The sequence below is a fragment of the Micropterus salmoides genome, unplaced genomic scaffold (assembly GCF_014851395.1).
Source record: "Micropterus salmoides isolate LMB-PRFRI ecotype aquatic unplaced genomic scaffold, ASM1485139v1 Ms_hic_scaffold_10, whole genome shotgun sequence".
Classification (NCBI taxonomy): Eukaryota; Metazoa; Chordata; class Actinopteri; order Centrarchiformes; family Centrarchidae; genus Micropterus; species Micropterus salmoides.
In genome coordinates this window covers 32,335,873-32,361,198 of record NW_024040041.1, presented here as the reverse complement: position 1 = coordinate 32,361,198, position 25,326 = coordinate 32,335,873, and the positions used below count along the sequence as shown (strand labels likewise).

Below are 25,326 nucleotides of genomic sequence, written 5' to 3'. Positions count from 1 at the left end.
AACTTGCGGCTCGTTCATTATACACTGCCGCAAACACCAAAAACAAAACATTCAGGAGTTCAGCACATTTCAGAAATTTGCCTCAACTTGTCCACAAACCGCTGTTTGATTTAAAGGAAAAATCCGCCCCTCAGGTCAAAACGCCTCCCGGCCTGCCTGATTCCAGGGGCCACGCCGTTCTGTTCTGTACGTTTGAGCCCGTTTACTGCAAACCATTTACACTCTGCATCACAGCAGAACGTTTTTCTCTGTTTTAGTTTGGTATTAAGTGTCTATTGACTTCCATTCATTTCACTAAAAGGTATGAAAAAAAAACAAAAAAAACTTGCTGACCTTTAACAAATACATGAGTCGTGTTGTGATACATGTGTTTGAAACAAAATGTACTCGAAGTATGAAATGTAAAAAGTACTCACAGGTTTTATATTATTGGATTTGTAGTATTGCTGACATGTAAACAACATGTTTAACTTTAAATACTGTTGGTTTAATTAAACGATAATGAATCATATTTTTTGCATAAAAAATACAATATTTCAAGTGTATCAAGTAAATAAAAGTACTTGAGCAGATGTACTTGGATACTTTCTACAGCTGGAGGTGACTAAGGTAAAGTGAAGATGGGTCAAAAATGAATCTTAAATGACTTTAATAGTTTATTTATCCACAATATAAAGTCATTTGTGTGTCAAACATTTGATGGATTCGTGAGAATTTGCCACTTTCCTTGTCTTACATGGTAGTAAACAATATTTGTCAGTTGGTTGAAAAAAGAAAACCGACAAATTTTGACGGCACGGCGAGAACGAGATGTTTAACAGAACACGCGGTTATCAGATGAACCAAGAAACAGGCAGATTATTTGATAATGAAACCAAATCGCTGGCTGCAGCCTTCGAGGTTTTGAGGCGGTCTAGACTTCTCAAATCAGTCATCACTTAAACTGCATCGCCTCTCTCTGATGGATCAATGACTACAGGAAGCTTCAATAGCGTCTGTAAACTAAAACTAAAATAAATTCTGCCTACAACAAATATGTAAAAGTGTAAAGTTTACACATTATTGAACACTTACTATTATTAGTATTACTCAGAGGGGTAAAGTAAACATGTCTGTATGACGACTGTGGGGCCATTTAGTCATAATATTCTGCCTCTGGTGACACCAAATCACAAATGTAGACAGCGTCAACGAGAATGTGAAAGATTAACAGAACAAACGAGCTCAGGGATGTAAAACCGCAGTCGGGGTGGATTTTTCCTTTACGTCACAGACGATTCGACTCATGTCTGTTAAAACATAATCTTGCATCAGGTTGTTAATTGGATTTTGGACTGTTTTCATCGAAGGTGAAGAAATAACAGCTCTAGTGATAGTGAAGCCCCGCCTCCCCGCGACAAGACTGTGGTCACACCTGCGCTAAAAGTGAGCAGGTGTGAGAATAAAACGGCTGCACAATAAAAAACAGGGGGGGATCACACAGAAACAGAGGAAATGGTTGATTGTCTGTGTGAATCTGTGAAGAACAAAATCTGTGTTAATAAAAAAGTGTTTCCTTTCTTTCTGCATCCCGTCGGCCTCCTCTCCCGCGTGACGTGAAGGTGGCTTTTTGTTTTCCCACTTTTGAAACTCAAGACTAATCTACTGGTGACTTTACTTGCGTGCGTGTTTGTGATGTACGTGGCGTCCAAACGATCATCTGGGGCTGAATTGAGATCAAAACAAAAAACACACAGATTCCAATCGAGCTCCGCTGCAAATTCTCCCCCAGCAGTTTGCACTTGTTCGAACCGTCTGATCCTGCCTGTGAATACATTCAGAGCACATGTGGGGCCTCTCCCATTCAGACAGACAGAGGTAGGAGTGGTTGAGCGTCTGAAAGGTTGTGTGGAAAATCACTGAGTAACCCCCCCCCCCCCCCGCCACAGCGCCGCCCATCTGCGTCAAAATATTCCTTAAATCAGATTAATGTGCATCTCATCGGAGCAACTGAAATCTGTTGGCTGAGGTTTTTATTTACAGAACTGCCACTCGCTATCAAAACAGGAAATCAATCCGTGAGGTTTCTGCCTGGACTCACGGCAGCAATCACGAAAGAACAGAAAAAAAATAAAATAAAACTATGCTCCTGCTGAGTCAGCAGACAACAAGTCGCCGACGTTTTAAATGTCCCAGCTCTTCAAATAATCTTAGTTATTGCAAAACTTTTCCGTTCAACCAAAGTCATCCCTCAGATTTTTACTTTACAATTCTTTTTTCTTCGTTCACCAGTCGAGCCCAGTTCGACCCTCTCGTGAATTTAAAGTCACACCGAGGGCGACGCTTCCCACTGTTGTGGAGGTTTGTCCAGAATCCTCAAAACACACATTGCAAATTGCAAAGTGTGTTTTTTTTTCTCTCCAGGAGGTCAGAAACGACAGCTGTCAGCGCCCCTTTTTATACGTCAGGACATATAAAATACTACAACGTAATGTCAATAAATTCAAAATAACAGCGTGCCCTGTGGGTCACTTCAAACGTTTTAGTAACAAATAAAGAAATTATTTAACGTGGTTGTTTATTCAGAGTATTTTTAGCTCGAGATTGTACTGAGTTAGGACTGCAGCTAAAATTCCTGATTAATCGATTAGATGTTTGGTCTATAAAATGTCAGAAAAATGTTGATCAAAGTCCAACTAATCGATTATTTGATTAATTGTTGCAGCTCTAGTGGCAACACAGGAAGTGACGTCATGACTTTGGCTCTCTATCAAACTGAAAATGAACTTCTTAACTTTGTGTGACGTCGTACAAACTGAGCGCTGACACGCGTCATCGTTATTTACCGTCTTTGTTTGGTTCAGCAAACGGCGGCAGAGGACCACAAACTGATGGAAATCTGTCTTTACGGAGCGGCAGACTGGAAAAACCTTCACAACTCATCTCACCAGGTGTTTCTGACGCTCAGGTGCGTGATGACATCATCGTCACACAGCTGCAGCATCTCCGATTCAGTTTCAGTGGCCGTGAGTGAAACTCCACGTTAACACACGTCTATATAATCGTCTCCACACTGGACACAAACGCCGTCCCGCACCAACATACAAAAACACATTTTCTGAGGGCCTTTAAATCCTCGACCTCTCGGGATCTGAGCGCCGCTCCTTCGTTTATCTGCTGGTCGTCGTTCCTGACTTCCTGTCTGATTGTTTCTGAGGCCTGTGAAAGAGGAGTTTCTAAAATAAAAACAATGCTCAGGCGGCTCCTGTCCTCAGCGGGGACTCTGTCGGGCCCCGGGCGTGCCGGCGCTGGCGATGAAAAGAAGTTTTTTTTGGAGCTCAGAGACCGAGCGAAGTTTCTCATGTCGAGCCTCCTCGGCTGGATGATGAGGAAGAGCAGAGCCAAAACCGCTCGCCTTCGCTTTAGAAAAACAAGAGAGGGAAACAGCAGCGTCTTTGTCTCCTCTCGTCCCACACCTCCCAACCCCCCACCCTCCTGCTGCTGAAACAGAATCACGTGGCTGCACTTGAACCAAGCGCCCCCACCCCCCACTCCCACGCGCCCCGCCGCTCTCGCCTTCATCTCTGGCCGTGGAGCGCTGAAACGACGGGGGGCTGCTGGGAGCCGCTGGGCTGAGAGACGGGGGGCCACATGGGAGTCTGTTGCATGTGGTGGTGGTGGTGGTAGTGGTGGTGGTGCATGTGGTGGCCGGTGGGCGACGACGGGGGCAGCCAGGCCGGCTGGTGGCTGGGCGGCGAGGAGGCCCAGAAGGAGCCGAAACCCGACGTGGAGGAGGGCGCCGGGGGCGAGCAGGCCATGGACACCTGGGAGGGGCCGGTGCCGGAGCCGCACTCGGACGCCCGAAGCTTGGAGAACATGGTCATGGCCTCTGGGAAGTTCGGCGGCGTGGCGGGAGTGTTTCTGGGGGTGCACATCTGGGAGGGAGGGAGAGGAAGGAAGTTAACAGGCGTTTGTTTCGTACTTTCTTTAAATGAACACAGAAAAACGCGACTCTCCTGGATGATGTAACCATCAGAGAGAACAACGAGCTGGGATTATTTCAGCTTCTGCGTCAGTTTGCCCCGGAGAGGGAGCCAATCAGAGGGCGTGAAAATTTAGAACTGTTCGACTTTGTGAACAAAACTCGTCGATATGGTTACTGAATCTTTACTGGACGATTTACTTTAAGACGCCTTCTCAACTTCTCAAACAGTGGAGGACAGTAAGTTATGTTCAAATTAGAGGTACTTGTACTTTGCTTGAGTATTTTCTTTTCAGGGAGATATTGTACTTTTTACTTCACTACATTTATCTGACAGCTTTATTTACACAAAAGAGATTTGAAGTTTATAAATTAAAGTTCCCAACAGTTTGTACAGCTGCTACATTCGTTGATTGACAGAAATTTATTTTGCAACTCTTTTGATGATTCAGGGTTCACAAATGTGAAGATTTGCTGATTTGAGCACAACATTTCTCACTATTTTCAGAATTTTTACAATCGATTAAAGGAGAAAATAATCAGCAGGTTAATCCATAATAAAAATAATCATTAGCTGCAGTCTGATACAAAATAGTTCAACCAACTACAGTAAATTCCTGCTTTTACATTAATGCATTGGGAATATTAATAATAATCTAATATATAAAAGTTTCTGCATTGAGTACTTTACACACTTTTAATACTTTAAGTACACTTTTCTGATTATACTTTCCAGAGTATTTTTACAGTGTGGTATTAGTACTTTTCCCTTAAGTAAAGGATCTCAGCACTTCATCCACAACACTGTTCTCAGTTATATTTAAAAATGCAGTTATTAGGGAGAAACGATTATCCCACTGTTGATTGTCGACACGTCTGCAGCAGAAAGTCAGGCAGGTTTATTCGCATGTTTCAGGTCGCCGAAAGGTGACGGAGCTCGTTTTTAACTTCAGCTGCGTCCAGACCGGCGGGTGGTACGCAGATCAAAGAATACTTGATTTATTCAGATATTCCCCGAGATGAAGGTCTGAACTCTGCCACGAATTAAAGTACTGAGAAGTGTTAAAGTTTGGTGTTAAATACTTGTGTGTGTCTTTATTGATGCTTGTATGTTGTTCCTCAAATGTAAGTCGCTTTGCCAAATGAGTAAATGGAGTAAAAACTCCAGTGACTTCAACACTGATGAACTGAGCGGGTCCTAACATGCTAAACCCAGCCCAAATCAATCCTTTATTTATTTACATTAAGTGTGTCGGGTCTAAACGTGTTGAAATCCGACACGCTGCCGAACGTCTCCGGTGAAAACATCATTTAAAGTTTCGTTCTCACGGCGACACAAACACAGATCAGGCAGCAGCAGCCAGAAATAGAGGAAATGGAGGAGGGGTCCTCTCAGCTGTGCGGCAGGAGGCCGGAGGGAGCGCCGGTATATTTAGAGCCGACACACAAGATGTTTCTGTGACACCAAAACAACAATAACTCAGTCACAACTGGCCTGCAGACACTCTCCTCTCCTCCAGAGTCCATTACCTAAAGTGCTGTTTCTCTATTTAATATTTTATTGCCGCCTCGTCTCAGCACTTTTAGTCTGATGAGTTTTCTCTCGCTTGTTATGCTGGATGTGTGCATTTTCCCAGCGTGACGTCAACACAGCTCATCTCAAGCTCGCACAAAGCGAAACACATCTTCAGAAAACACTGATTCACAAGTTCCCCGTGAATATTTCATTCCTGTCAAAGTAAAAAAAAAAACTCTTTCGTTCCTTATAAATTAAGCGATGTCTGTGTGAGATGGTGATTAAAAGTGAATTTCATGTCTCAAACTGCTTCATTTAAACCATTTATGGGGCGCCTGAAAGGAAAAAACTGTCTAGTGTTTCACAAGAAGAAGAATTATTAGACAAACAGACTTTTGTGTAGAGGAAATGTCTGTTTTTACATCTAATCTTAAATAACATTGTCCTTTTAACTACTTTTATGCAGTAGAACATAAACTCCATGTAAAATTAAACTTCAACCAACAGCCCGGGCTTTTATTTGCTTAAATCACTGAACTCACCCCGGCCTATATTTGGGACGGGCCTTTAATTCTTTTACCATGCTGGTAAATCTGAATGAATTAGACTGTGGTGCTCATCGTTTCTGTAAAATGAACCAAACGATTAAATTGTGGACAATATAACGATGCGTGTCTGTTTTAAACATTTATATTTGTATAGAGGTTTCATACATCCTCCAAACTGCACATAAAAGCAGAATTTGGGGGCTCAAATGAAACAAATCTGGCAGATTGAGATTAGCTCGCTCAGTAGTTTTGGGGGTAAATTAGGTAGGAAGGTTTATTGTCACAATTTAAGGAGTTGTAGGGTGAAATTGTGTTTTGGAATTCCCTTCTGCTACATAGCAGACAACATACATTAATACAGAATCAATTATAAAATGGTGAACAGAAATAAAACTATCATCACTGGAGTTTAAGAGTCTGATAGCTTGGTGGAAAAAGCTGCTCAGCGGTCTGGTGGTGCGGCAGCTGAAACTTTAACTGAAACTGAATACGCTTTACTCACTGAAACTGTGATTTATTTGAATTATTCTCTTTTCATTCTCATCAGGATGCAGTTTGAAAGACTGAACGTTTTTTTCCCCCCACTGCAACACATCCGCCAACGTGTCCCTGACCAAGACACCCAACTCCTAGCTGCTCCAGAGGCGTGCGACCTCTGACTCTGCATAGCGGTTGAAGGTTGGATGTAATTTTAGTCGGAGGTTTCCAAACACAGACCATCGTTATTATTCCTGCTTCAAACATGGAGTGACGTTAAGGAATAAAGCCACACGCCGTCTGAAGCATCAGCGCAAACACATGACTCCCGGGGGACCGCAGCGTTCCGCCCGTGTTCAGGCTGGATCTCTGTGTACGGTATAAACAACAGCTCCCATGACTCTCCGTCACGCCGCCCGGGAACAGCGTGTACCACACACAACACATGTGACCCTCATGCATTAACGCCCAACAGACAACAAGCCACAGAACCGGTTCTCTATCAGACATTCAATATTTATTCATGCTGGTTTCTGTTTTTAATATTTTATTCTTCACATTATCTGCTGCATTTTTACAAAATAAAAGTTTTCACTGTTTATTTATTTTTGCTTTATTTGCATGTTGACTTGTGTTTTTTATATATTGATTGTTGTAAACCCGTGTGATTCTTATTTTATCTGTACTAGTTTATGTTTTACGCTGACGGAGAAGCACTTTGTGACTGAAATAAAGCTATAATAATTCTTAAATATTTGTTCTGTGCTGCAAACATCACAGTTTTGTCGTTTCATGTCTATCTGTGTTACATCAGGACACAAAGCAGCTCGACTCCAGACGGACTTTTTCACAATAAACCTCTGGTTTTCAGAGACGCCCTTCTGCGCTGACAGCAGAAAGTGTTTATCTTTACTATTACTGCAACACTCGCTGCTTTCTCCTCCATGCTCGTGGCCCTTGGGAGCGTCCTGCAGCCATGTTGGGACGCCGTGAGTGTAGGAAGAGAAAGCGGAGCGGGTCGACACTCGGCCATCTGGCAGCTGAAGCTCGCCCTTGTTGCTTCATTCCTTCTCTTCAGCTCTGTGCAACCCTGTACTCTTCCACACCAGAGCCTCGGGCGGGATGATGTCACCGCGCTGCACCCAAAATAATAACAAACCCGGGCCGCCGCCGCCGCTGCCTCTTCCTCGCTCTCTCAAGCCGCAGCACGCTGTTTCCAGCAACACACGGGCACGTACCAACAACCAGAGCAGCGGCAGGAAAGCTGCTTCAGACTGAAAACAAAACGCGGCCGCAGATGGCGGCACGCCGTTCCTGCATGATCGGGATAAGACAAATCCCCAGGATGCAGTGCGGTGGGTTAGTGGGAGAACATTCAGACGTGTTAAGAAACGGCGTTGCACAAGCAGCGCTGGGCCAAGGACGTCTCCCTGCGCACGCTGACGCAAGTCTGCACAGCAACAGAATCACTCTTTCATTCAACCGCAGTTCAAGTGATTCCTCCTCATAAGCCGATAATTACTGAGTCACAGGGCGGCAGTTAAACAGCACAAAGACTCAAAGCAACCAGAGACGGACTCGGTGACGCAGGTTCAATCCAAACCAAGTGAGACGTGTGCAGACCAGAAACCGTTCGTGACTTCAGGTTCCCGAGCTAAAAGTGAAAGAACACAGACTCCTCATCAGCACGGACGTCTGTCAGAGTCCAGAGCTCCCTCCGTGTGGTCACATGGGTGGTGTAAACATTAAACCAAGTGCACTGTGGGTAGTTCAGAGGACCTGGGAATTGAGAGTATTCAACCAAAACAGAGCCGGCTCGACTGCCTGTTTCCAAACTTCAACCGTCAGCGGCTGAACTCCAGAAGTTAACGCGTGTTATCCAGGTTTCTTAAACACTCGCTAAAAATAAGGCGACTCGCTCATTTCACGCCGCCAGTAGACGAGTTGGCGTTTTAGTAGAAAGCAGCATGGAGCCGAGGAGCCCAAGTGACTCAGATCTGATGTGTTTTATAACAGTGTGAACAGCCCAGGTCACATAGACTCTCTTTGTTTGCTACTGCACAAAGCGTGCGGCGTCTGACATCGTTTTATTCTTCTGCACACGCGGGTCACATTCAGGCCGTGGTCGGGTCGCACTTCAGTCTGATCTGGACCACATTTAAAACTATTAAAATCAGATCTGGACAATAAATCGGAGCATGAAAGCCTCCAGCGTGAACCGAGACAAAGTTCCTGCGTGTAGCCCGTAAAGATAAGGCGTTCCTGGTCAACAGCGCCGCGCTGGGCGAGCGACAGGTGTTTTTACGGTGTTCGTGCGAAACAGGGCCTGAGGTACGTTTCCTCTCGTTTGGTGGATGTCTCAGAGGTGTTACCCCAGTCAGCAGCGACGTGGATTTAAACCCTGCCGTATTTAAAAAGACAGTAAAGTGCAGAGCGTATTAAACACACCGCCGTTTCTGTTTAAATAAACTCTGCGTTTTGTCAGGGATGAACTCGCCTCTGATGAATGAGTCCTGCAGGTCGGAGCTGGAGCGCATTAGTACCCGTTCACACTGAAGATTAAAGCCAGATGTCAGCGGGTGTTGGTGGGTTTGTGTCCAGTGGGGAAAAAACCTCTTAATATCATTGTTTTTAGATTTAATTTAAACTGGACATGCTTTTTAAAGTGTGTCTGAACAGCAGAACTGTGAGTCGGTCCTGCAGGCCAGCGGGTTCATCAATCGCACCGTCCAGAAAGACAGAATCCGCCTTAAGTCTCATCTCTTTTCTTTTTTAAGGGCACCGAATGCACTTACCATCTGGTGGTGGTGACTGGGGATGTTGGCCTCCTGGAAGAAGGAGCTTAAGGCCGTCTGCAGAGAGAGAGAGAGAGAGAGACTTTTTATTTATTAAAAACTGCACAACATACAGAAGTAGAGAAGAGAGACCACAGAGAGGCAGGACTGACCCTCCCCCCACCGCGCCGCCGCCATCAGCCTACGGGTCAGTTAACACAACTGGTCACATGAGCTAAAGGGTTAAAACTATTATCTGCACGCCGGGATCTAAAACAGGGTTAGCAGACCACAGAGAGGCCGTTTCAGATCAGCCTCCAGCTGCCTCACGCAGCGTGTCAGAGTCTAACAGGAAGACTAACTCTGCAGAGTTAAACTGGGACTTCCTCTCAAATTTTGCAAATATTACAACAAAGTTTCCGGCTGAAAAAGTACAAACAAATTTCAAAAGAAACGTTCATTCAGCTATAATACAGAAACCGTTTCTCTCCCAGGAATCGAAACCATTAGTCGACCGACTGGTTCAGAAAATGTCAGAAACATTAAAGAACAATTTCTAGATCGTTTCATATCAAAGAAGACAAAACAGCAAATATTCACATATATTCACAATCCCGTGTTTGTACTAGGGATGAAACGGTTACCAGTTTAATGATGAACAACACTAAAATTCCCGCGCTTTGAAAAACCTCTCTGTAAATCCAGTCCAGCAACAGTCCTCCAGAAGCAGGCGCAGCACGCTGGTCTGGTCATAATTTGCTTTTTCTAAGAGCGCTGAGGGAAACTTGATGGAATAAACCACCATCGCTGTCTTCTTAATGTTCACTGCATTTACTTTTTAAATTAATTTTCAAATTAATTTAAAAAGCAACGATAAGAGCTGAAACAATTACCTGAATTGAGATTAAATTAGTTGGCAACTATTTGACTTATTGTTTTATTTGCCTCTGTAAAACATCACTGCTTCAGCTTCTTCATCATGAACGCTTGCTGAAGTCTCCTGTGATAATAAACTGAATTAAAGCTGAAACAATTAACTGCTCGAACCAAAAAAAACAAACCCCTCAACTACTATTTTGATAATTGATTAATCATTGATTAAGCTGTTCAAACGTTTATAATAACAGTGAGTGGAATTTTCACCTTGGACGTTTGCCACGATTTTCCAACATTTTCTATAGAAACGAGTAATCAATTAACTGTGAAAACAATCTGCAAAGTAATTATTAATGAAAATTATCATTAAGTCTGGACAGAGAGTCTCCTGCTGGAGGGCGGACGGGTGGAAAACTGAGACGCTAGAAAATGTAAACAGCAGTTTTCACGGCTGCCTCCCTGTGCAAACAAGGAAATGAGTCGGCTTCTTGTTTTTGTTCCTCTTTGTTGTGAACACAGTCGAGGCCGGCGTGAACAGAACCGCACAGAAACAACAGAGCCAGCCCGAACACGCCTCACACTGCAGGCGATTCAAGTCAACGCTGGGAACGACTCGGCCTGATGTCACTCCTCAGATACGAGTCCTGTTTTCTCTCTAATGTGGAAGTGAAACTGTTGCTTTTTAACCGGAGGAACAAGAAGACGTCAGGGGACACAAATAATAATAATAAACCACAACTGTACTTGTGAATGAAATGTGTGCACAGACGAAAGCCTCACTACTGTTATTAGTGCAGCACGGAGACCGTGATGTTAACAAATCACTTTAATATGAGGACTTTTTGTTCTTACTTGGCGTTTTCGTTCACTGAAAAATGATCTCGTGTCATTTTATCTGGCCAACAACACAAAGCGGTAGTTGTTTACAGTTAGGTTCATATGTTCACCACGCGGTCATATTATAGTTATTGAATTATCTTGCGTTCTGCACGTTGTATTTTAGGTTTCGTCTGGGACAGAGGACGTGCAGCGAGCCCGCTGATCTGCCACTTAACATCATGCTGAGCCAAACACAACTCAGGTTATTACCCAGACTCCTCTGAGACTCTTCTAAACATCTGGATCAAAACAATAATGAGTCTGAAGTAACAGAAATTTAGTAGTCGATACGATACCACAAAAACAATAAATCCCGCCATGTACTTCAAAATACACTCCTTTATTAAAAACATTAAACGAACAACTAGTAGCTGTGAACGCTGTGAGAGGACGTCCAGGACAGATGAGAGCTGGTTTGATGTCAATACCATCATTACATGAACATATTTAATTAATAAATCAATTAATTACTTACTTCTCTTTACAATCTCTCAGGTGTGAAATGTTTAAGGGTGGTTTGAATCTATATTGGCAGTGGTTTGAGATTTTTATGTTGAATAACAACAGTTACTGATGATTGAAACGGATCGAGCTGCACTTACTAACTCAGCAACAGACGTTCTTTTCTTAGCGCTGAAAAACTGCACCATCATCTTTGGTGATTTTCAGGTGATCAAACCGTGAAACGTCTGCCTGAATCAGCTCTCCAACAGATCCCAGAGCTGTGAGAAAAATTTGACACAGAGCTGTTGAAGGAAACAACCGCAAAACTAACTTCACTCCGGTTTCCACACACGCCTCTTTTCATTTCGACGAGTCGAGGCGGCGCGGTCGCTGCAGCTGCACATGTCGCCATCTTCCACGTGTTGGATCTCCGGTACTGTCAGTACCTAGGAAAACGAGCACCGACTTGGTACCAAAGTATCGGTTCTCAGGACAGCAAACTCCAAACAAAGATGGCGGCTGTGAATCACACATCTCTTTGCTCAATTTTTAAACAACTAAAGAATTCATTTTAGTAGTTATATTTTGTATGTAATGATGTTTCGTTCAAATATTTTATTCTTTCATACACATATACACACAGAGCAAGAACACATCATTTCCAGCTACTCAGATGGGGTTGGGTATCGAGAACCGGTTCCAAGTTGGAACCACTACCAAATTTCCTGGAACCGTGGATTTGATCAGCGAGTTTGGATTCTGCTTATCGGTTCCTAACTTCCTGCATATTTCAGCTCCTGACTGAACTGCAGTGAGCAATTTACAGTCCATAAAAGTGTCTCTTATCTGGCAGGAGCCGCTACGCCGACCTGACGGCACCTCATTTGTTACGACAACAAAGCACGAAGAAGAGAGTCCTTCTGTTTCCAGTCCTGGACCGTGGCGGACCGCGGCAAACGCTCCAAAGCTAACAATAGCAACATCTCCGGTATAATACACAGGCGAGCTGACGTTCACCTTTTATACTGAAGGGAAACGAATGATGTCTACAAATGACTCAATGTGTATTTTTCTTAGAGCAGAGTCCCCGGAGACGCCCCTCCAGGACAGAAACTCCCTTCACTTTAGCCATGAAGGGGAAGAGGAGCGAGGAGGAAGAGGATAAAGGTCACAGAGCGCTGACGAGATCTGTGGTGAAGGAACCAGAACCGAGACTCAATAAGCAGAATCAGAACTGATCAAATTGAAACGGTACCCGTCCTCATACTCGGATCAGGAAACAAGTCAAATCTCTTTTCCGTCCTGCAGCAGGAAATGTTGTTAAACTGGACCAAACCACGTTTTTAAGCAGAACTGAAAGTATCAGACAGGGAGTGTGAGCTTGTTTTACTGCTCAGCGTAGCCTCCATTTCCCCTTCACTGGAGGCCTCTTTCTTGACAACACTTGAATGAGCGCAGGGGCTCCCCCCCCCCGCCCCCGCAGTCTGGTTGTTTGACAACAGCAGCGGCAGTGCAGGAATGCCTGCCGTACAACGTGACACACATATCAAAGCGTGAAAGTGCTTTGCAGCTATTGTGTAAAGAGCCACTGGGTCCACGCCGTTCTTTGTCTCCTCTCGGGTTTGTTTTTCTGGCCCAGGTTCGTTTGAGAGTCACTCACTAATGTCAGTTCCCGCTGCCGTAAACACAAACACCTCCAGCTGACCACCGGCGTTTACCGAGGTTCCTTCACCGGAGGGAGGAAGGTTATATTTCACAGAGAGAAAACTGAAGGTGGTTAATGTAACACGACCAGAGCTTCATGTTAATGTAGCAGGAGGATTTTAAAGTGGCTCAGCATGGTGTTTAGTTTTTTTTAAAATGGATGTTCTGCTTAAAGCAATGAAGAAAGCCTGTTTCATTATTCTTTTTATTTGGTTTCTTGGCGTCTCAGTGCCTGGTTTTAAGGTCTGTTATTGTCCTGCATCTTCTGTCTGTTGTTTTATTTAATCCCAGTACCCATTCCCTACAGCAGTGGTTCTCAATGTGGGGTCCGGGGACCCCCCAAGGGTCCTTGAGGGGGTTCTAGGACGATAAATCATTTATTTTCACTATAATTCCATCCATAAGACAATGACAGGATGTCTGACTATGTGTTTCATTCACTTTGAGTAATAAAACATCAGAAGCAAAAACTCGATGTGTCATTTTAGGGGTCCTTGAGGTGAAAAAGGTTTAACAAATCTACAGGAGGCCGTTGCTGTAAATAGGAATCTGTTTACAATCGACTTGCCTAGTAAAATAAAGGTAAGATAATAAAAAGAAAAAACCAAGTTAAATAACTGTAAATGATTAAACATATTTTATGACAGCAAGTTAGCTTAGCAAACATTAGCTTAGCAGTTCTGTAAAAATGAAAGTCCTCCAAACATTTTGTAATTTGCATGGTTTTGTTTCCTCACTGAATTGCTAATAGCAAAACATGCTAATTAGATGCTAAAAAGAACCCGGGGTTAACCAGTGTTGCTATATTTGTTAAAGCAGTGGTTCTCAAAGTAGGGTCTGGGGAACCCCAGGTGTCCTTGAGGAGGTTCCAGGGGGTCCCCAGCAAAAAAGGGGAATCTTGTATTTTCACATATAATTCCAAGTAACATAAGGTGGGATATTTTGGTCATGTGTGTCATGCACTGTCTGTAATAATAAAGCGAAAATGCTATCAGATGGGGGAACCTGGGACAAACTCAAACGGGGTTGTCTAATTTGTGTCCAATTAGGGGTCCGTGACGTTAAAAAGTTTGTGAACCAATGTGTTAAAGTAATAATGGCTGTTATAAAACAGACTGAAACAAACAACCAATCGATTAATGGAGAAAATAATCACCAGACCTTCAGTTATAACGGTCTCTTTTCTTGTCTTAATGCAGTCAACAGTTTTCAATCAACAACAATACAACTAAAAACACACAGCATCGTCCTGCCATCTCTTTTTAAATACATCATCCTCTAATCTCGCCTTCGCTTAAATCATTCCTGGTGATGTCACGCTCGAGGAAGTTGAAGGAATCAAAGTCCAGCTCATATAACGTCTTTAGAAACGCCCTCAGTACCATGTGTGAGTGCTCAGGTCAAAGTTTACGGAAGGTGAAGGCATCTGTAACGTCTGCATTTATGTTGTTGTGGCTCTGGAGTGATGGGGCCTCGTGGTCACAGCCTGAACAACCGAAATAAAGAGTAGCCTGTTTACAACATGACAGAGAGGAACACAAAACCATTATTCTCCAGCCTCACATCAGAGCCGAAACCACCGGCTGAATAACAGAGATCACGACTGACTGAAAGTCAATTAATTGTATGTAATTTAACACAAAAAAACTCAAAACAATATCCAGATCCAGCTTCTCTACATGTGAGGAATTTCTGCTTTTCTGTTTCATGTGGAAAGCCTAAAGCCCGTTTTATACTTGACTCCCACGCATTTCCTCCAAACTCACAGGAAGTGCTCCGTGCTTTGAAGTCAATTTCACATGCGGCCTATCCGCGCAACAGAACCCACGTGACGTGACTCGTTTCACTATCAGAGTTTGATCCATTCAGTCGATAACATTTAAAAAGTCTACAAGAGCTGCACATTTATCATTTTACCCCCATTCAAGTTAGCGTAAGGCTAAACTGGAAGTTAGCCTGCCCGGCAAGCAGAAGTTAACACAGCGGGAGCTATAACGCTACCGCCAACTGAAGTATAAATGCATGGCTACGTGCGTTAACATCACCGGCGCTTACATCACAGAAGCTTAAAAAAACCGTCACAGAAGCTAATGTCACTGGCACTAACGTCACAGAAGCTAATGTCACAGAAGCTTAAAAAAACCCGTCACCAAAGCTAATGTCACTGGCACTAAAGCCATGGAAGCTAACGTCACAGAAGCTAATGTCACACTAATGTCACTGGCACTAACACCACGGAAGCTAACGTCACAGAAACTAATGTCACTGGCACTAACGCCACGGAAGCTAACGTCACAGAAACTAATGTCACTGGCACTAACACCACGGAAGCTAACGTCACAGAAGCTAACATCACTGGCACTAACATCACAGAAGCTAACGTCACAGAAGCTTACGTCACAGAAGCTAACATCACTGGCACTAACGCCACGGAAGCTAATGTCACTGGCACTAACGCCACGGAAGCTAATGTCACTGGCACTAACGCCACGGAAGCTAATGTCAATGGTACTAACGCCACGGAAGCTAACGTCATGGACGCTAACATCAAAGAACTTCCATGTGTAGATGATGTGATGAAAGGACCAGGAGTCGTTGGATTAAACAGGTGAACATAGCTAAGTTACCTAGCCAGTAGCAAGTAAACAATGAGCATTAGCTTAGCATTATAGCGCTAACATGTTGGTGACATATATTGTGTGAGACAAGATATGTAGTTCATTGACAATTTAACACAAAACTAAATGTTACTTTACTATTTTACAACAAACTGCGACCTTCTTGACTTAAATTATGTTTTAAACTGACAGTGGAGGGACATCAACTCTCTATATCTTTGGGCTTTTCAGTAAAAAATTCAGATATTTGAAGGCGCCACTTGAAGACCATCAATTATTCAACATATTGATTAACTTACTGTTTCAGCTCCATTTGTCACCTGAAAGGCCATTAATGAAACCAAAATAAACCATCTACAGCCCAGAGTAAGTCAGACACCTCAGTCCATCACTCAGCTCCTGAGCAAGTTAAAACCAACAAGCCAATCAAGCTATCCAAACACTGAGCCAAGCCCTCTGGTGACCCATCTGGCCCGGCTGCAGCCCAACAGATCGCCGGTCTAAGGAGAACCATCTGGAACCCTGAGGTCAGAGATCCTTCAGCTGTCCAACAGGCCAGACGGCCGCAAACAGACAGAATGACGATGTTGTGATTTTGTGTTTGATGTAATTAGTCTAAATACTTCGACAGGAGGCCATCTTGATTTATTGATTCATCACTTGGGTCTTTTAAATGTCTGGTCTGAAAACAGTGACATGTGTCCATCACAGTTTCACAGATATTCAAGTTTATAATCACATAAAAACAAGACAAAAGATAATAATAAAGATGAATGTAAATGTTGTAAATGATTAGCATTAGTGTATTTTCATTAGCATGAACGTGTCATAATACTAGTACTGGTTTTCATAGTGTGCTGTTGCATGACATGTAAAATGGAAGATGTTTTGATTGTATAGTTGTCGCTCCACATCTGTACTGTCGCTCTTGCTGTCCCGCTGCCTTTCTTGGCCCGGCCGCCTTGAACAAGAGATTTTTCCGCTGGTTAACACTAATTATTACACTAATTATTCTGCTGTGGTTTATATTTTTACACTTGTCATAGTAACTTATCTAATGTTGTGTTTTGCGCCACCGCTTTAAGCTCGCACGCTCACACACAGTGGCGTCGACGACGAACACTTTTCTTCAGTACGGTAACGTTAACTAAAGGTTTGAACAGCGTAGAGTGTTTCCATTCGTTTGTGAGAACACAGTCAAGCTAGCGGCACCTACATTTCCAGTGCACGCGTATTCGAGCCTTTACGGTAAATGAAAGGTCACAGAGCCGACAGGCATGTTAGAGACTTTATTCTGTCATTTTCTCTTTTTACAAAGAGAAGTGTTGCAGTCTTGGTGAAGACATGAGACCAGTTTTCAAAATAAGATGTTAACATAATGTATTTATAATATGGAAATAAGATTAATTGGATTTTATTCAGAGAAAGTATAAAACATGTTACACATATCCATTAAATAATTAATAATTATTCATTTAGCTGACGCTTTTATCCAAAGCGACTTACAATTGCAATATATGTCAGAGGTCGCACGCCTCTGGAGCAACTAGGGGTTAAGTGTCTTACCCTTGGACACATTGGTTGGATGCCACAAAGGGAACTGAACCCAGAGGCATGTGTCTCCTACACTGCACCATCGCTAACCCCATAAAGAGTAAAGAAACAAACAAAAAAACCCACTAAACTGTTAGGAAATTAAATTATTCCTTGATTTTGTGTTGCTGGAAAACCATTATGTGTTGACATGTTTGCTGTTCTACCACAATTTATATCTAGAGAATGTGTTTAAGACCGCAAAGTTCTTCATAGATCTAGCCTCTTAATTTTGCTGTCAAAGTGCACCAAATTAATGCATTTTACTTTAAAAATGTACCACAGACTCACAAAAATCCCGTGGGAAAAAATTGTAAATCAAGGTTGAATAAAGAAATAAATAAAAATTTAATTAAATTTTTTAAAAAAGTAGAAAAATCCTCATGCTGGAGAAGCTGGAAACAGATTAATCATCTAATCAGTTTTAATAACAACAACACAGGAAGGCGAACAGCTGGACGGGTGATGCATCTTAATTAAGTCTATAAATACATAACTGAACAGGACCAGGATCAATGTCAGACCACTTAGCTCCAAGTACATCGACTCCGACCTCAAATCTCCTCTTGTAAGATTATCCAAAAACTAAAAACAGTCCTTCCATTCATGCAGGAAACGTGATTATGGGAGTGTTTCCACCCTGCGTGCTTCAGACGTGACGATCTGAGCTAAACAAACAAGCCAAACCTGTAGTTTATAATGTGTTGAGTAAATGGACGCGGGTGTTATTGTTATGTGGACACGAGGACACGTTATCAGCCGGGGCCTCGCCTCACAAGATGGCATCAGATGATTTCGAGATAAACGTGTTTGTTTGTTTGTTTGTTGTTGTTTTTTTTCACGATGACAAACTATAAAACAATGCTTGACCGAGCGTGGTGTTTTTATGTTACACAAAAGGCTGTTCTGTCCTGTCCTCTAGTTAGGCTAACAACAACTAGCTCAGCGTTGACACACTTGAATCCTCTCGAGAATGTAAACAAAAAAAAAACGGAGCATTGAGAGCAGCACCACGTCCGCAGCTAGCTTAGCTTAGCTACAGGAGCGCGTGGTGGCGGCGCAGGACGCTAAACGCACTAAATAAACCACCAACGGGGATTAATTTAAAACGTTAAAGCTCGTATATACAGCCAGGGGGGCGGTGACTAACAAGTAACCCAGAGGAGGACGTTGTTGAGACGGGATAAATGTCGCGCTCACCTCAAACTGCCAGTGGGCCGCTTGTAGGAGCTGCTTCGCCTGATCCGCGGCGCAGCCAGCCGTCAAAACAAACTGGTTGATCATGACTTGGTGTCTCAGCTCGTCCATGTTCACCGACATGACCGCTTCCCGCGCGACCAGCAGCTTCTCCTCAAAGTCAAAAACAACAAAATAAATGTACAGTGTTCACTTCGACGGACACCGCTGGAGCTTCAGACCCAGTCCACCCTGCCTGCCTCCGCAGCCTCCAGCAGCAACAACAATGTTTTCATGTCACCACCAACAACAAAGCGGAGGGCGCTCCTGATTGGCCGGCTGCGGAGCGAGAGAGCACTCAGAGCCGGCGCTGATTGGCTGTCGCGAAAGAAGCGTTTAAATGTAACGGTGCGCTTGGTTTAACTCACAGAGACGCCGCCTACGAGAGGTGGAGTCAAGCAGAGTCACACACACACACACACACACACACACATACAGCATAAATATTATATGCATAATTTTTAAAAGGTCCTATCCTATGGAGGCCCATTTCTGACACAGTGATGAAAAAAGATCCTCTAAGTCATTATAATAAGAAACTTTCTCAAAATAATGACCTACTGTCTCTAATGACTTAGCATCTCTAAATAATGACTTAGCATCTCTAAATAATGACTTACTTTCGCAAATAAAAGAGAGAAGCGTTTAAATGTTATGGTGCGCTTGGTTTATCACTCACAGAGACGCCGCCTACGAGTGGTGGAGTCAAGCAGAGTCACACACACATACAGCATAAATATTATATGTATAATTTTTAAAAGTTCCTATCCTATGGAGGCCCATTTCTGCCACAGTGATGAAAAAAGATCCTCTAAGTCATTATAATAAGAAACTTTCTCAAAATAATGACCTGCTGTCTCTAAATAATGACTTACTTTCGCAAATAAAAGAGAGAAGCGTTTAAATGTTATGGTGCGCTTGGTTTATCTCTCAGAGACGCCGCCTACGAGTGGTGGAGTCAAGCAGAGTCACACACATACAGCATAAATATTACATGTATAACTTTTAAAAGGTCCTATCCTATGGAGGCCCATTTCTGCCACAGTGATGAAAAAAGATCTTCTAAGTCATTATTATGAGAAACTTTCTCAAAATAATGACCTACTGTCTCTAATGATTTAGCATCTCTAAATAATGACTTACCTTTGCAAATAAAAGAGAGAAGTGTTTAAATGTTATGGTGCGCTTGGTTTATCTCTCAGAGACGCCGCCTACGAGTGGTGGAGTCAAGCAGAGTCACACACACATACAGTATAAATATTATATGTATAACTTTTAAAAGGTCCTATCCTATGGAGGCCCATTTCTGCCACAGTGATGAAAAAAGATCCTCTAAGTCATTATAATAAGAAACTTTCTCAAAATAATGACCTTCTGTCTCTAAATAATGACTTACTTTCTCAAATAAAAGAGAGAAGCGTTTAAATCTTATGGTGCGCTTGGTTTATCTCTCAGAGACGCCGCCTACGAGTGGTGGAGTCAAGCACAGTCACACACATACAGCATAAATATTATATGCATAATTTTTAAAAGTTCCTATTCTATGGAGGCCCATTTCTGCCACAGTGATGAAAAAAGATCCTCTAAGTCATTATTATGAGAAACTTTATCAAAATAATGACCTACTGTCTCTAAATAATGACTTACTTTCGCAAATAAAAGAGAGAAGCGTTTAAATGTTATGGTGCGCTTGGTTTATCTCTCAGAGACGCCGCCTACGAGTGGTGGAGTCAAGCAGAGTCACACACACATACAGCATAAATATTACATGTATAACTTTTAAAAGGTCCTATCCTATGGAGGCCCATTTCTGCCACAGTGATGAAAAAAGATCCTCTAAGTCATTATTATGAGAAACTTTATCAAAATAATGACCTACTGTCTCTAAATAATGACTTACTTTCGCAAATAAAAGAGAGAAGCGTTTAAATGTTATGGTGCGCTTGGTTTATCTCTCAGAGACGCCGCCTACGAGTGGTGGAGTCAAGCAGAGTCACACACACATACAGCATAAATATTACATGTATAACTTTTAAAAGGTCCTATCCTATGGAGGCCCATTTCTGCCACAGTGATGAAAAAAGATCTTCTAAGTCATTATTATGAGAAACTTTCTCAAAATAATGACCTACTGTCTCTAATGATTTAGCATCTCTAAATAATGACTTACCTTTGCAAATAAAAGAGAGAAGTGTTTAAATGTTATGGTGCGCTTGGTTTATCTCTCAGAGACGCCGCCTACGAGTGGTGGAGTCAAGCAGAGTCACACACACATACAGTATAAATATTATATGTATAACTTTTAAAAAGGTCCTATCCTATGGAGGCCCATTTCTGCCAAAGTGATGAAAAAGATCCTCTAAGTCATTATAATAAGAAACTTTCTCAAAATAATGACCTTCTGTCTCTAAATAATGACTTACTTTCTCAAATAAAAGAGAGAAGCGTTTAAATCTTATGGTGCGCTTGGTTTATCTCTCAGAGACGCCGCCTACGAGTGGTGGAGTCAAGCAGAGTCACACACACATACAGCATAAATATTATATGTATAATTTTTAAAAGGTCCTATCCTATGGAGGCCCATTTCTGCCAAAGTGATGAAAAAAGATCTTCTAAGTCATTATTATGAGAAACTTTCTCAAAATAATGACCTTCTGTCTCTAAATAATGACTTACCTTTGCAAATAAAAGAGAGAAGCGTTTAAATGTTATGGTGCGCTTGGTTTATCTCTCAGAGACGCCGCCTACGAGTGGTGGAGTCAAGCAGAGTCACACACACATACAGCATAAATATTATATGCATAATTTTTAAAAGGTCCTATCCTATCGAGGCCCATTTCTGCCACAGTGATGAAAAAAGATCTTCTAAGTCATTATTATGAGAAACTTTCTCAAAATAATGACCTACTGTCTCTAATGATTTAGCATCTCTAAATATTAACTTAGCATCTCTAAATAAAAGAGAGAAGAGTTTAAATGTTATGGTGCGCTTGGTTTATCTCTCAGAGACGCCGCCTACGAGTGGTGGAGTCAAGCAGAGTCACAAACACAAACAGCATAAATATTATATGCATAATTTTTAAAAGGTCCTATCCTATGGAGGCCCATTTCTGCCACAGTGATGAAAAAAGATCCTTTAAGTCATTATTATGAGAAACTTTATCAAAATAATGACCTACTGTCTCTAAATAATGACTTACTTTCTCAAATAAAAGAGAGAAGCGTTTAAATGTTATGGTGCGCTTGGTTTATCACTCAGAGACACCCCCGATGAGTGGAATCGAGCAGAGTCACACCACATATAGCCCATATATTATAAATATAATTATAAAGAGATCCTATATCTATGGAAGCCCATTTCTGCCACTAAATATTGAGATTGTATCTCTAAATATTAACCTAGCATCTCTAAATGATGACTTATAGTATTTCAAAATAATGAGTTAGTATCTCTAGATGACAACTTAGCATCTCTAACTTATCATCTCAACATAATGACTTACTATCTCAAAAAAAGAGAGAATCCTTTAAATGTAATGGTGCGCTTGATTTATCTCTCAGAGGCGCTGCCAATGAGTGGAGTCAAGCAGTCACGAAATAATGACTTAGCCTCTCAAAATGCTAAGTTAATATCCAAAAATTGTGACATGGCTTCTCAAAATAATGACTTAACATCTCAAAATAATGAGTTAGAAGCATTTAAATGTAATGGTGGGCTTGGTTTATCTCTCAGAGATGCCGCTGATGAGCGGAGTCAAGCAGAGTCATGGAGCCAATTGGCTTTTAGTTTGGCAGGTACATTAACTAAGCACACACACGTAGCCTATATATTTAACATATATGTATAATTTTTTGTAGATATTATTTCTATGGAAGCCCATTTCTCCCACTGTGATGAAAAAAAAAGATCCTGTAAGTCAACATAATGACACCACTAGAATCTCAAAATAATGGCTTAAGCCCCGTCCACAATACTGCGTTTGGGTTTTAAAATGGAGACCTTTTGCTATGTTTGTTTATCCCATCCAGACTAAAACAGCGAAAACGAAGACCTAAAATGGAGAAGTTTGGAAACGCTGCCGGCCCCCGTTTTTCGTGAAAGGCCACTAGATGTGCGTTTGGTCATTTTAATATAGACGGAGATCTCTGATCTCTGAACTCTGATACGTAGCTAAAACGCTGGTGTGGACAGAGATCGTATTCGTTTTAAAACTCCGTTTTTAAACTAAAACAGAGTGGTGTAGATGGGGCCTTAGCATCCCTAAATAATAGCTTATAGTCATAGAGATATTAAGTCATTATTTTGACATGATAAGTCAAAGTTTCATCACGGCGGAAATTGGCTTCCATACACTTATCGTTAAGGACGTTGTGAGAAAAAAATAAACTGAAAAAACTTTGTTTATTTGATATACCTCATTCATAAAACCACGTAATATTGTGATATATGACCATATAACAACTTATTAAATAATAGACTATATTCAGTATGTTTACATACAATATATGGACCCACACATTTTACATTTTAACATACTAAGCAGTACTAATTCCACAGTATAACGCCAGCAGAGCAGGGACTGATCAATTGATTAATTTAGTATCACATTATTTAAGTGTATGAATGTGTTTTTAATTCAGTTATGTTCAACTTTACTTTCATATGAATAAATATGAAAGTATGTCAGTACAGCATCTGATGCCACTTTCTATCAAGTAGAACTTTAACAACGGAACAATTAGCACACAAATATATTAATATATAAATATCCACCAAGCGTTAGAGTATATTTTATTTTCAGGTAACAAAAACAGAATTCATTGATGAATTTAGAAAAGGGCTCATAAAGGCCCCCTATTAAAAATGAATTTAAAAAATAATGTAAATGAAACAGATTAGCATTACACGGAGAATGGCATATAAAAACTAATAACAGTCAAATGTACTAAAATAAACACGAGACACTTAGATGGAAAAGCATCCTTTTTATTGCTTCACTGTTCTCATTAGCTCTGGTTTGGTTAAAGAATATAATGAGAGCGTCTGTGCTCTGAAGCTCTCTTTCAGAATCACCATTTTAATCTACAGGAGTGCAGTGGTGTTGGTCCTGAGGACCGGCTGGACCAGAACCTGACAGAACAACAACTAATCTCCTTATCATGTGAGTGCAGCTCCTGCAGGCTGTCCATCTCCCGTTCTGCCACCGGCCTGAATTATTCAGCTGCAGTGTAGCTGAAAGCACATGTGGCAGAGGAAGCCTATCTATTATGTATTTTGTTTGAGGGTGTTTGGTGCTGCTGGACAACAGAAAAGCTCCTGAAGGAAAGACTGAAACCAAATGATTACGTTTAACCCCTTAAGCCATAGTTTCCCTGTATATCTTCAAAGTTAAATCCTATTCCACACCTGTTCGTTAATGCATCTACAGACATGTACACGAGTGATGCATGATGTGGATTTTTTCCTCACCGATCCACCGATAATTTATTCACATTTTGTAAATTAAAGAGAACTTAATAACCTGTCATTATTACACACCTGATGTTAAGAAAAGCTAAGATGTCACATACGACAAGATTTATAATTAAATATTCCATAACTCAAGACTGACTCTCTAAATAAAGTATGGCTTTAAAATGTTTTGCATAATAAATCAAACGTACTGACATAAGTGACAAAAATAAAATACATCCCTCAGTAAGTGGCTCTATCCAAGCGCAGCTATATGATGTCATGAGTGCGACGACAGCAGCTACGCACGTTAAAGCATTGTTTGATTCTTATTGGTTAAATTGTCAGTCAAAATTTTATTTTCCGATATGATTCTAATAATGAAAATATGCCCAGTATCGGCCAATAATTTATTGGATCAATAATTATCGTGCATCCCTAATATACACACATGCATATACACATACACGTGTTTGATCTGCTCTGATGTTTTTTTTATTTACCTTTTTTACCTTTTTACCTAAAATGTAAAAGCCTTTGCCATTGATTCTTCTGAATAAATTTATAAACGCAGCACTTTTGTTTTTGCCCCCATTCATCATGAGCTGAACTCAAAGATCTAAGACTTTCTCTACGTACACAAAAGGCCTATTTCTCTCAAATATTGTTTACAAATCTGTCAAAATCTGTGTTAGTGAGCACTTCTCCTTTGCTGAGAAAATATATCCAGCTAACAGGTGTGCCTTAGGCTGGCCACAATAAAAGGCCTTAGGCTGGCCACAATAAAAGGCCTTAGGCTGGCCACAATAAAAGGCCACTCCAAAATGTGCAGTTCCACAACGCCACAGATGTTGCAAGTTTTGAGGGAGCGTGCAGTTGGCATGCTGACTGCAGGAATGTCCACCAGAGCTGTTGCTCATGAATTGAATGTTCATTTCTCCACCATAAGCCGTCTCCAAAGGCGTTTAAGAGAATTTGGCGGTACATCCAACCGGCCTCACAACCGCAGACCACGTGTAACCACACCAGCCCAGGACCTCCACATCCAGCATCTTCACCTCCAAGATGGTCTGAGACCAGCCACCCGCACAGCTGCTGCAACAATCGGTCTGCATAACCAAAGAATTTCTGCATAAACTGTCAGGAACCGTCTCAGGGAAGCTCATCTGCATGCTCGTAGTCCTCAACGGGGTCTCGACCTGACTGCAGTTTGTCGCCTTAACCGACTTGAGTCGGCAAATGCTCACA

General features: G+C 41.8%; 1 protein-coding gene across 1 annotated transcript; it reads right to left on the bottom strand.

Annotated features, from left to right (window-relative positions):
* Positions 1 to 643: 643 nt before the first annotated feature.
* ubald2 (UBA-like domain containing 2) lies at positions 644 to 18,866 on the bottom strand. Its single transcript, XM_038710065.1, has 3 exons — positions 18,591 to 18,866; positions 9,298 to 9,354; positions 644 to 3,914 (listed from the first exon to the last, which is right to left on the bottom strand). The coding sequence occupies exons 1-3, from the start codon at positions 18,708 to 18,710 to the stop codon at positions 3,558 to 3,560; spliced, it is 534 nt and encodes a 177-aa protein (XP_038565993.1). The 5' UTR covers positions 18,711 to 18,866; the 3' UTR covers positions 644 to 3,557.
* Positions 18,867 to 25,326: the final 6,460 nt, after the last annotated feature.

Excerpts from the sequence above, each read along its gene's own strand:
- ubald2 (XM_038710065.1), bottom strand. The coding sequence starts at position 18,710 with ATGTCGGTGAACATGGACGAGCTGAGACACCAAGTCATGATCAACCAG. Across the intron at positions 9,355-18,590 it reads CGGCCCACTGGCAGTTTGAG|ACGGCCTTAAGCTCCTTCTT; the intron begins GTGAGCGCGACA and ends CTCTCTCTGCAG. Across the intron at positions 3,915-9,297 it reads CCAGTCACCACCACCAGATG|ATGTGCACCCCCAGAAACAC; the intron begins GTAAGTGCATTC and ends CCTCCCTCCCAG.